We start from the raw sequence: 12,782 nt of genomic DNA on the forward strand, positions 1-12,782 counted from the left end.
TTTGAGAGTAGAAAATTAGTCCCTTCCACCAATACTTTGCATTTTGTAGCATAAAGAGATATCTTATTTTTCTTGAAGTGCCACCAACTTTAAAAGTCCCTTGACCAACATGTCTTATTTGTTGAACTTGATATCCAAATGTAAGCCCTATTTTGAAAGAAATAAACTAATCCTTTCACTGTTATTTTAAACATAACATTTGTGCTTAATTTTGCATTCTTCTGAGAGACTTTATCTAGATAGCTCACAGCAAAAAGGAGATTGAGCAGTCCTCCTGCTAAAGTGATTCTAATAGACAAAATAATTTTGTTACTAAATGGAGTTACTCAGGACTCAGAAAAAAAGGGCAAAAATAAATGAAACAAAAATTAAAATAACAAGTAAATTTTCTTCCTTCAAAAATTAATTACCGAGTTTTCCTCATAGGAAAGCTCAAAAACACTTAAATGAATGTCTACGACATTTATAATATTCTAAAAGCATTCTCCCCCCCTCCTACCCTAGACCAAAAATGAAACTGGAAATAACTTTTCTCTTATTCAGTTATAATGAATTTGTAAACCACTCTAGCAAAAGCATGTGTAAGTCTTAATGTCCAGTATAGGCACTATTTCCCATTTATTTGACACTTCGAACAATTTTTTTTTTCCATTAGCTTCTTGGAATTTGTGTCCAAACTGAATGGAGACTATTTTTTTAAACTTTGCCAAATACATTTATCTCTTCAGTTTCTTACAGTGTCCTGAACATTAGGTGTAATCTTCCATTTTTGATCGAACCAGGACCTCCCTATTTGTTAAATTATTCAAAGTTTAAATTCCACTAAATTACTCTTTCCCCACTTGGGGAGCAGGCAGAGGTTAAGGGAGTAGGACATAAGGCTAAATAATGAACTAACCAATTCTCATGCAAAAATGGGAACCCCATCCCAGGTAATTCACAGCTTTCTCTATTCATTATATCTTTGAAGAATAGTTACTATATAAGTAAGTGCAAACATAAAATGATATGAAATGTATTATATGTATTTTTAATTTAATCTTGAAACACTATAAACTTCTATCAATAAAATCTAAGGATGTCTATGAAATTGCTGTATGAATAGTTTTGCCTCTGCACACAAACATTTTGCATCTCCATATTAAGCATTCATCAACATCCTATTCAGGACTTCAGCTGGTTTTTGAAGGCTAATTTTGTATTTTATAATAGTGACACAACGTATTTTACTGAGTTTACATCATAGGAACTAATTATGCTATTAAAAGAAATTAAGAAGCCTTTGGTAGTATGTTGTTATTTATAATTACATTAACTTTCTACTTTACAGAAGTAGGAATAATCTTTGAAATAAGAAGTATTTCATATTTCCTGGAGCTAACAATAATAAAACTCACCTAAGGATTTTTTGTATATTCTCAATTTTATAGTATCCATTTGCTTATAGTAACTCTAATACATATGTAAGTTTTATACAGTCATAGATATAGACATATCTTACCTTTAATTTTTATACTAGGTAATAGAAATATGACAGCATATGGATAACGTGGATGGAATGTGTGATTATTTAACGTTTTTCTACTTGTAAATATTTTTGTATTTACTTTTTATTTTAAGAAAGTGTGCATTGCATTGTGCCAGTTATTTATAACCTGAAGTTCCTCAGAGCCATGATTCACCAGAATTATTGTTCAAAAAGTAACAGAATCCCACAGCTAAAACACAGTGGGACACTTTACAACATTGTTCCAAATTTAGTGCTTTTTAAATGTTAGCCCCAGGTTCTCTGGAGAAAGTTCTGTCTTTTCTAAAAGCAAACCCTTGGGTGGAGGAGAAATATAATATTTTCTCAAAGTAGGAGTGAATTAGAATTAAAAGTGTAGAATCAAGTTATATTCTCAGAAATAATCAGGTTATTTATGGCAGTTGAATTAATTTGGTATTTTTCAGAAGAATGAGGTTGGTAGATTTGGGTAACATATCCACATATCTATACTGAAGAAAATTGACTTTGGCATGTCTACATAAGCCAGTATTGGTTATCGTTTAACCATTCCCTTTTTTTCTAGTCTTTTATAGAAAATAGCAAGTTCTTTGAACAATATGAAGTGACATACCAGATCTTGAAACAGACAGCTGAGATGTATGTCAAAGCTGATGGTTCAGGTAAAACACAAGACAGAATTTGTTGCAGTATTGAATACAGTAGAATTTAGAACCTACAGGTTTCAGTATGATCAAATCATTTTTTTCTCTGCAGAATCTCTGTGTGACCATGCCATTGGCCTGGAAAGCACATACTGGATTCAGTCCCCTTGACTTTGTGCAATGCCTATCCTGTATAATCTTGTGCAATGCCTATCCTGTATAATCATATGCCTGTGTGTGTGTATGTCTGTGTGTGTGACCTTCTAAGAGAGAGGAAAATAAGCATTCGTTTTCTAAATTGTAATGTTCAAACCTATTTTAAATTCCAATGGTTAAAGGCAAAAAGTGGACTGACTTGAATATTATGAAAACTTAAGTTAGTGCAGAGACACAACTGTAAAATACGTCTGTTTCAATTTGCAGATATATCTGTCATATTTGCTGAAAATGAACTATAGCATTTGTGATTATACTATATATGTGTCTGAGTGCATATAAAATGCAAATAAATATATGTCATTTATTGCATCCCATTTATCAGGAATTTAAAATATATCATTGCCTTTAATCTTTATAAATGCCTATGAGTAAGGTATAACATGTCCCTAACATTAGCTGAATATAATTCTAATGTTATATCTGTTGAATTTAAAATCCTAGGAAGAATTAGGAATGCACACCAGTGTATAGACTGTAGAAAAAAGGTGTGGTGCATTTAAAATATAAAATAAGGATTATAATTTGTTCTATCCGTTTCAGTGGAAGAGGCTGAGAATGTGATGAAATTCATGAATGAAACCACTGTCCAGTGGAGGAACCTCTCAGTGGAAGTCAGAAGCGTGCGGAGCATGCTGGAAGAAGTCATTGCTAACTGGGACCGATATGACAATACCGTGGCTAGTCTTCAGGCTTGGCTAGAGGATGCTGAGAAAATGCTAAATCAGTCAGAACATGCCAAAAAGGTAAGACTCCTTCTTATAAAAGGAAACAAGCACAGGTGAATTTAGAAATAGGAGATTTTCACAGCAAAGCTGTCTAGGGAGTGTTATATGTCTGCAAACGTGTTACAAACATCTTGACTTTGCCTGAAAAGCTGCATTTTCAGGTTATTAAATTATTTTAGACCAAGAAACACGCTGCTTTATAAAAGTTATGTTAAAGCAGTGTTTGACTTTTGCGTTCAGAACAGCAGTAACCCATGGAGCAGTGGCCAAACCCAATAGGCAGCAGAGGGTGCTATACACACAGTAAGGTCTGGGCTTGAAGGGGCGGGTCCAGTGCACAGCCTCTGAGAATTTCCTAATTTAAGAGAAGATGAAAACAACTTTGGCTAAAGTAGTACCAAATCTGTGTGATGGCATACACTGGTTCAACAGATGGGTCACTACATTTTTGTCTCTTTGGCTATTCTTTTGGGGATTTTTATCAGCCCTCAGTCAATGGTCTTGTTCTCGGTAGGAGTGATTTTTTTCCTCCGGTTACAGGAGTGTGTGTTTTTTTGCAAGAGTTAACTGTTTTACTTTAATATCATTTACATTAAAAGATCACATGGAATGGACTGATTTCTGCATATACACTTCTTAATGGGAGCTTGATATTTTTCTCATGGAAAAACTATTTATATGTATGTAAAAGATTAAAATGCCTGATTCCCATTAAGAAGTATAGTACTGGGCCTCCCTGGTGGCGCAAGTGGTTGAGAGTCCGCCTGCCGATGCAGGGGATACGGGTTCGTGCCCCGGTCTGGGAGGATCCCATATGCCGCGGAGCGGCTGGGCCCGTGAGCCATGGCCGCTGAGCCTGCGCGTCCGGAGCCTGCGCGTCCGGAGCCTGTGCTCCGCAACGGGGGAGGCCACAACAGTGAGAGGCCCGCATACCGCAAAAAAAAAAAAAAAAAAAAAAAAAAAAAAAAAAAAAAGAAGTATAGTACTTACATTAGAATTACTGCTTGTCATGCAAGATTGGTTCTTCTGTTATTGTGTTGTACAAGTAGATGTATAATTTTTATGTTTTCCCATTCTATATTTCATATAGATTAAGTATTTTTGTGTATCTGAGCAACTGTAACCCACACAGATTTTGGCTTTTCTGATTAGACTGGCAGTGCCCTAGTAGATGTCATGTGTTAATTTCATCCAAGGGAATATAACCACCAGAAACAGAATTGTTCTCATCGATTTATCTAAGAAGTCCTCCTGCACATGGCTTAGGAAATCGATTTTGAATTATCTTTGGTGTCCTTGGTTTTTACCATGGTGTATATGTGTATGTATGCACATGCACATATGCATTTAATTCGAAATCAAGTGGAAGCTGTTCCATAGCCAAGTGTGTAACCTTAAATAAGGAAGGATGTCATTGTATTGTGTTCTTGGCCCAGATAATTTAATTTTTTCCTTCAAGGGTTTATCTCTGTGATTGTTAATTATCTTCATATACAGTATTCAGATTTTAAAATCAAAAGTTGGGAATTCCCTGGCGGTCCAGTGGTTAGGACTCTGTGCTTTCACCGCTGAGGCATGAGAGGGCACATGTTTGATCCCTAGTTAGGGAACTAAGATCCCACAAGCCACATGGTGCAGCCAAAAAATAAAATAAAATAGAATAAAATCAAAAGTAACAGGTCAAACGATTTTTAAACGATATATTTCCCTAAAATATTATGCCTTTTATATGACTTTGGCACTGGTATTTACTAGCCTAAAGACTATAGGCACGAGTCCCTTACACTCACAGAAATTCAGCTTTTTCCTATCTAAAATAGGAATAACAAAATGGTCATCATGTTTTGTTTTGTCTTTAGCAAAAGATATTGCATATATTCTTATAAAAAGACATTCAGCATTTCTAGTTCATATTTTTGACCTTCTTTATTAAAAATTTCCCTTTTGAAAGAGATTTAGGATTCACCTTAAAATTTGCACAGATTTTAGAGCAAAGCTATTTCTCTTAGTCTGGTTACTTTCATATCATTTATTAACTTTTGGTTTATGGTTTACAGTAGTGTGCATTGTTTCTTGTATAGGACTTTTTTCGAAATTTGCCTCATTGGATACAGCAGCACACTGCCATGAACGATGCTGGCAATTTTCTGATTGAAACATGTGATGAGATGGTTTCCCGTGATCTCAAACAGCAGTTACTATTGCTAAATGGACGATGGAGAGAGTTGTTTATGGAAGTCAAGCAAGTATGTTTTTCATATCTATTTATGCCTAGAACATGGGTGCATCATAAATGTTGTGATAAACAGTCTGTTTAAGACTCTTTTATTGTTATAGCATGGGCTTATTAAGGCAGAGTACAGATGTGTTTAGAACTGTTATGTTTATATTTGGTCCTTTATTCTTTCCCATTTGTAATGGAGGAACATAACAGAAATGTAAAGCTTGATTAAGGATTATGTTGACATATGGAGCCTACTTATATGGAATGATTCATGCATCAAATCATAATTCGTTGCTTCTCTGCTAGTTCCTTTCTTCTTTTCACAGTAATTAGACTAACTTCAAGTGTATCTAAAATAAGAATCAGGAATTAGAGTCTTTCCTACCACCTAACCATTCCAGAGAGTATGTAGAAGTGAAAGTTACAAGCTTCCAGAGTCTTGGCTTAATGGCTTTCGATGTTGCCCCCCTCCCTTTTCTTAACAGTATGCTCGAGCTGATGAGTTGGACAGAATGAAGAAAGAATACACAGATTGTGTTACTACCCTATCTGACTTTGCAACTGAAGCCCTTAGGAAACTTTCAGAGCCCTTAGAAGTCTCTTTCATTAATGTCAAATTATTAATTCAAGACGTAGAGGTGAGCTGATTTTCTAGAACATGAAGTGAAAAACCAATTCTATTGTGAATAGAAAGATCAGTGAAGTTACTTAGGACATTGCAAAAGCTGTTTCTGTGTCTCCTTGACATCATTTGACATGTGTACATATCCTGATTTGCACCTCTCATAAAAAAATCTATTTGAATTTTTTGAAGAGGTTTATTGACCATAGAGTAACTTCAAAATAGTTTTTAATTGAGATTTTTTATTTTCTACAATCAAATTATAAAGTACTAGGAAAAAAACAGACATCTGGAGTTAACACCTCTACATAAATGCCTCCAATGATAAAGGATTTGCTAAATGAATTGTGCTATTTACATATTTTGAATACCCTGCCGCTCTCAAAAATGAAGTAATGGAAGAATATTAATGACATAGAAAGGCTTTTCCAATATACTATTAAGTAAGGAAAGCAAAAATAGTATCATCTTTTTTTGTAAAAATAAAAAATGGGTGTAAACACACAGGAAAAATACTAATTTTGTTCAGTAATTTTAGCAGAGCCTTGTGGTGGTAAGGATGTTGGCTCTGGTGTGAGAAGACTGTATTAAATTTTCTTTAACTTATTATCTCTAATTTATAAATTTCTACAATGACAATGTATTACTTTTTTTAAAGAAAAAGTTGTTTAATTTTTAAAATCAGGGAATTGCCCCAAATTGTTAACATGCATTTACCTGATATAATGTTTACATCCTACATTAACATATGTATTTTGAAAGTGTAAAGATTACCTCAGTTTATCTTTAGGTTAGCTTAAGGATTATGGTGACTTTTAAAGGAAACATTTATTTGTATGATATTATTAGTATATCATATATTAGTAATGAAGGAAAGTAGTCATTGGGATCTCCAAAAGATGATGATAGGTCTAGAGTTTTATTCAGTGCATACTGATTTGTGTCCAGTTGTCAAATCTTGAAATTAAGAGAAAATGTATCATGTGGTAATGTAGCTGTTTCAATGATTCATGTAGGATATTGAGCAGAGGGTGCCTGTGATGGATGCTCAGTATAAGATGATTACAAAGACAGCACACCTCATTAGCAAAGAGATCTCCCAAGAAGAAGCTAATGAAATGTTTGCAACCGTGTCTGGGCTCAAAGAGCAGCTAACCAAGGTGGGAAAATATTTTAAAGCATGACACTCTGTGCGGGGCCAACACTGCCTCCAGCTCACCTTACTCGTTCTCTGTCACCGTGGGCAAATCATTTACTTGTTAGCAGATCGTGTTTTTATTTCTTATTGGGATTCTTCATCTAGTAACTTTGTCATGAGTTTTAAAAATGAAACTATGGAGTTGATACCAAGCATTACCTTTATTAATTTAGAAGTACTAGTAGCTGTATTTTAATAGAAAGATGGGTCTCCTCGGTGAGGACAGAGGACCAGTTGAAAGTGATAAAACAAAGAGAGAAGCAAGGGGAGAAGAATAGGAGGAAGAAGGGGGAGGAAGACATCATATATTTAAATGAGAAAGAATTCCCAAATACCTTTTATTGAGATGTATTTGACATACGTCCACTCTAAGATTATTTATGCTATTTTTCACTTACACAGCCACAATGCAGTGAAAATTCTCCCTCTTCATCTCACAGAGCTACCTTGGACTTAAGATACATTCATTTATGCCACTTCTGTGCAGGAAGCTCAGTGAATATCAAGCACTAGCCATAAGCCTTTTCTGTTCTATTGAGGGATTTTCCTTAAGAGTTTGGAAGTTTCACTGGGATTTTTTATCTATCTAAAGTTGAATTTTATGAAGGTGATACTGCTGGCAAAGTCCACTTAGATTGTGCAATTAATATCTGGTAAAAGAAAGGAGTGATTATATAAGTGAATAGAAAAATTTCATAATGAAGAATTGGACAACAAAGGAAATAACAGCAGAAAACCCTGTTAATTAGGAGAGGAAAAGTAGAAAGAGAATAGCCAATATGAAACCAGCTGTGGAGAATTAATGAAAGAGAGGAATAAGTGAGATGGGTGAAAATAAGAAGAATCATGGCCATGAAAGATAAGAAAATTTTGTCAAACTGGTATATAGTAGAATGCTAATTTTAAATTCTTTCAAACAATCAAGTTAAGATTATTTATAAAGATTGGGTACAATTTGGAGTCAACAACTTGTAACCTTCAAGCAGCCTTCAGAGCCCTGTCTTGGGCTGGCTCATCTTAGCCTAGGTCAGGTTTAGTGATTTACGGAAACTTCTGAGAAAGCAAAGAACTCTTTTAGACACACGTAAGTCATCATGATTTCTTAATTGCTGCATTAGATGTAGCATCTTGGTAAGTTTCCTGTTGTATCCAGGGAAGACTTCTAAAGCACACTGATTTTTATACATGTCAGCAGATTCTCTTTATTTTGTTCAGTAATTTTAGCTGAGCCTTGTGGCAATAGGACAGTAGCGTTCTTTAGATGATTTTCTCCTTCAGGCAGTGCGTACAAGAGCATGAGAATAATTATAATGTAAGGAAAAAAACAAATGGTCTACTAATGAGTACTTAATTTCCTTTCTTGGTTTCCAAAAGTAATGCTTTGGGAGAAACTCTAAATAAAATGAGGGGGACGGGAAGTTCTTGCAGGATTGTATGAGGTGCTGGATTCTGACATAAATGTGACAAGGCAACACTTTATGGAGATCTTCATCTCCAGGAGCTCATCCTGAAGATAAAGACAATGCAGGTGTATAAACTAACAGCATTTTTTTAGAAGACAAGTAACAGATGACGGCTGGGCCAGTTCAGACTAGAGAGACATGTTCTTGCGTGAGAAACTTTGTGAATAAGTTTGTATATGACATGAGCGGTTGTTGTGAGTGGGATGTTGATAGGGGAAGAGTAGCAAAGTGTGGAGCTGGGAGGAGGTTAGGAAAGCACAGGGCCTCTCTGGGAAGAATGAGTCAACACGTTTGTAAGTTTGTCTACGGCTAAGGGATCAAGTAGTAGAGTTCTTGAAAATAAAGTTGGAAGGTACAAGTTGGTCTAGATAATGTAATTCGTGACTGTCTTAGGTCAGCTTCTGAGGCCAAAGGGAAGATGGGTTTCAGAGTTTATGAAGTGGAATTTGATGCCATCTGGCTCACTAACATTTAGATGAGCAAGTGCTATCCAGATGGACGATTTAGATGAATTTTCATGAGAAAACTCCATAGCATTTACTTGTCTCAGTGATATAACAGTAGTGCTTTTTTTTACATCAAAATTTAATAATACACAGGAAATATTAAAGAATGTCACTGGAGCTCTGTAAGCCCAAAATGACCCTATCCTGAAGAAAACATTCCTGAGAGCTATGGTCCTTAATGGCCTTTAATGGAATTTTTGTCTTTGCATTTTTAAAGGTCAAAGACTGTTACTCTCCACTCATTTATGAGTCTCAGCAGCTGCTGTTACCGTTGGAAGAATTAGAAAAGCAGATGACGGTCTTTTATGACTCACTTGGGAAAATCGATGAAATTATGACAGTTCTTGAGCACGAGGCACAATCAAGTGCTCTTTTTAAACAGAAACGTCAGGTAAGGAAAAGTCCCCTTCAGGAGATGGAGTTAATTTAATGCATGTGTGATAAGATTGAGGTTCATATAATGATAGAAATTCAGTGACAGGACAAGAAACCTTTTTCTAGACTAGTACTGGCAACTCAAAACAAAAACACATGTCTAAAGATGAAAACCCTATCCACCATAGATAAAATAAAAATTTTGTCTCTCTCTCGATACTTATATATAGGTATATTTATATAGATAAAAATTTTACAGATAAATTTTAAATTGTATATATTTAACTATATAAAAAATAAATAATTGCATTCCATTTCTAGCCAGTATCTATCATTTGTGTCTTATGAGATTTTTTCTTTCCTCTAGGACTAGGGCTGTTTACATGACCATAAAATTCTGGAAATATATTTGGAGTACTAATCATTTTTCTTTGTCTTATTTTTAGTAACAGATCTGTATGCAGAACAGCCTCCTACTGAGTGTGGCAGTTAATTCACTTATTTAGTTGGTTTATTATAAATCAACTTATGCATCAGAGGAGGGTGAAACTGATGGGTAAAAGGTTTGCCACTGTTATCATCGAAATAGATTCATGGAAGGAAGGCAGTGTCACTTAGCAGAAAGAGCAGAGAGTATCTGACGTGAGTCAGACAGGTATTCAGATCTGATATAGCAAATTACAAAGCCTTGATTAGCTTTATTTCCTCACCTTAAAATGGGGGTGGTAGTACCTAAGTCAAGAACTTCTCGTGGAGATTACATTAGATATTCTATAATGTGACTAACCCATTAGAGCACATACTCTATAACTGGTGGCAACTAATATTTATTATTATTATTATTAATGGCAAGCCAAAATGATTATACCACCAAGCCCTATTTTAATGGGTTCTCATTATATTGGTTAAAAATTGTTTTTCATTTTGAAGTCACAGTGCCATTTCTTACGTTCCCAAATTGCTATAAGTTGCCATCAAAGAATCCTTCCGTGATTAAAATTGTATTTAATATATTAATAATAATAAATATAATACTTAATAAGAGTTTTCTAACATATGTTACTCTTTTATCTCCTAAATCTTCAAAAGGAAAAAGTGTGTCCTAACTCTGTTTTCCCAAAACAAAACAGAAACCTTGCTCTTAATATTTGCATCTAAGTTACCCAAACTGGTATCCAAATAACCAGTTTGAAATATTTTTTCAAAGCAATTAAGGATGTTGAAGTGCAGATGGTGTGGATTCAAGTCAAAAAATGACTGCTTTCCTCGGGCTGAGCTGAATAGCTTCCATGCTGTCTAGCACAGAAATCGCCAGGATGCTACATTACAATCAGAGATGGAAGGGCCTGTGAGTCACCATTGCTTCTCATCTGCAAATGTGTGACAATTTCCAAGTCTTCCCAGGCCCTTTGGTCTGCTGCCTTTTTTGTTAGGATCTGGGGTCCACCATTTTATTAATGAGGTTGATAGCTTTTGAACCTTAGGAATTCAAATGTTGTGTATTTTAGTATACAGAATGATATATAATCTGCTGCGTCTGACTTTCAGTAAAGTATTTATAATGTGCATTGGTATTAAATTTATTGAGTCAGATTATAACCTGTTATGTAGATTGATTTCATTATTGTCCTTTCAATAAATTATGGGCGTATTAGTTGGTTGGAGGAATGCAGGTACTAGGCAGGTAGCAATTTTGATGCTCTGTCATCCTCTGGATGTTATTAAGATGGGCATGAAATGTAAAAAAAATTCAGAAAACTCAATGTGACATTTAAATGCCTCATGTAAAAAGCACTGACTTCAGTGATTGCTTAAAATTGTGCTCTTCTGAAAAGCAATGCTTCTCTGTACTTTCGACTTTACTTATTGCTTATTAAAAGCCTAAAAGCTATATAATACTGTTCTTATTGTTTTGTAATGGTTACTCGCTTTCTTTCTTGCCCTTTTAAATACTATTATTGTGGGTTTCCTTTCCCTCTAGGAACTGTTAGCTTGTCAAGAAAGCTGTAAGAAAGCCATGACTCAAATTGAGAAAGGCAGTCATAGTGTTCAAAAGTTTGTGACTTTGAGCAACGTGCTAAAGCATTTTGATCAGACAAAGCTACAGAGAAAGATTGCAGATGGGCATGTTGCTTTTCAGGTAAGTTCTCTGCCTGCTTTAGAGATGTGAACTAGGGAAAATTCCAAGAAGGAGGACATGTAATCATCGCGTTTCATGTCTTCACTTTTGGTAAATGCTTCATCTACTGGTGTTTGGAAACCAATAATTTTACTTCATCTTTCTCTAATATTAATTAATATTTAAGAGGGTTGATTACTCTCATCATAATGAAATGTATTCTTTCCAAGTGTTTTTTGAAAGAAACAACACTCTTTAACAAAATGATATTTTCAATAATGAGAGATCAGTATCCCATTATGATTATTTTTTAAATCAAGAATATGGTAAAGAAAACTGGAGATTGGAAGAAACATGTGGAAACCAACAGCCGCTTGATGAAGAAGTTTGAGGAGTCTCGGGCAGAGTTGGAGAAGGTGCTGAGGACCGCTCAGGAGGGCATGGAGGAAAAGGGGAATCCAGAAGACCTCCTGAGGAGACACACCGTGAGTGCATCCCGTGTGGGTCCTTGACCTGGAGGCATGGGCAGACCATCTTGGAGGAAAAATAAAAAGAGCATAAAGATCTAATACAGAGAAGGAGAGAGAGAGAGAGAGAGAAAGAGAGAGACAGAGAGAGAGAGAGTGGGAAGAAGAAGACGGAGGATGAGGAAGGGGCAGGGGGGAAAGAGGAGGGGGGAGGGGAGGGGGAGAAATGAGTTAGGAAGGCAGAAACTTTTTACATATGAGACCCACAGAAATGGCAGCAAAAAGAACCTCAAGAGCAGTTGATGAGCTGCCTTACAATTGGCCATTTTTAAGCCCCTGGAGTAGTAGAGAATCACGGGATAAATAATTCAGGCTCTCCAAACTACTAATTCATTATTTAGCTGAAAAACTCTTTCATAACTAACGTATTCTTTTTAAGAGATAACTTTAGGTGGATGGCTATGTCTTTGTGCTCATTTCATAAATCTACCATATCACAGTATAGATACCATGTCACTTGAAATTCAGTAGCTGATCTACAACTTGACCCAGTGTTGTGAAGCCATCTCCTTGTTAATCATACTCATTTAAATCATGTCAGTATTGCAAATATGAGTAATCTATTAAATGGTGTATGGAGATGATGGGCCCTCTGAGAACATATATTTTGAGTTACGTTTCCTGAAATTTCAGTGGATATTTGTATAAAACAC

At 35.3% G+C, this 12,782-nt stretch overlaps 1 protein-coding gene across 1 annotated transcript in view; it reads left to right on the top strand.

Moving 5' to 3' along the window:
- LOC132499746 (nesprin-1-like) overlaps positions 1-12,782 on the top strand; it is a 102,552-nt gene that overhangs the window by 74,738 nt on the left and 15,032 nt on the right. Inside the window, exons 14-21 of the mRNA XM_060114312.1 lie at positions 2,073-2,169; positions 2,911-3,113; positions 5,177-5,341; positions 5,805-5,957; positions 6,958-7,101; positions 9,326-9,499; positions 11,465-11,623; positions 11,923-12,087. Of these exons, the coding sequence (XP_059970295.1) occupies positions 2,073-2,169; positions 2,911-3,113; positions 5,177-5,341; positions 5,805-5,957; positions 6,958-7,101; positions 9,326-9,499; positions 11,465-11,623; positions 11,923-12,087 (1,260 nt within the window). The remainder of the gene's footprint in view (positions 1-2,072; positions 2,170-2,910; positions 3,114-5,176; positions 5,342-5,804; positions 5,958-6,957; positions 7,102-9,325; positions 9,500-11,464; positions 11,624-11,922; positions 12,088-12,782) is intronic.

Source organism: Mesoplodon densirostris, chromosome 12 (genome assembly GCF_025265405.1).
Source record: "Mesoplodon densirostris isolate mMesDen1 chromosome 12, mMesDen1 primary haplotype, whole genome shotgun sequence".
NCBI lineage: Eukaryota > Metazoa > Chordata > Mammalia > Artiodactyla > Ziphiidae > Mesoplodon > Mesoplodon densirostris.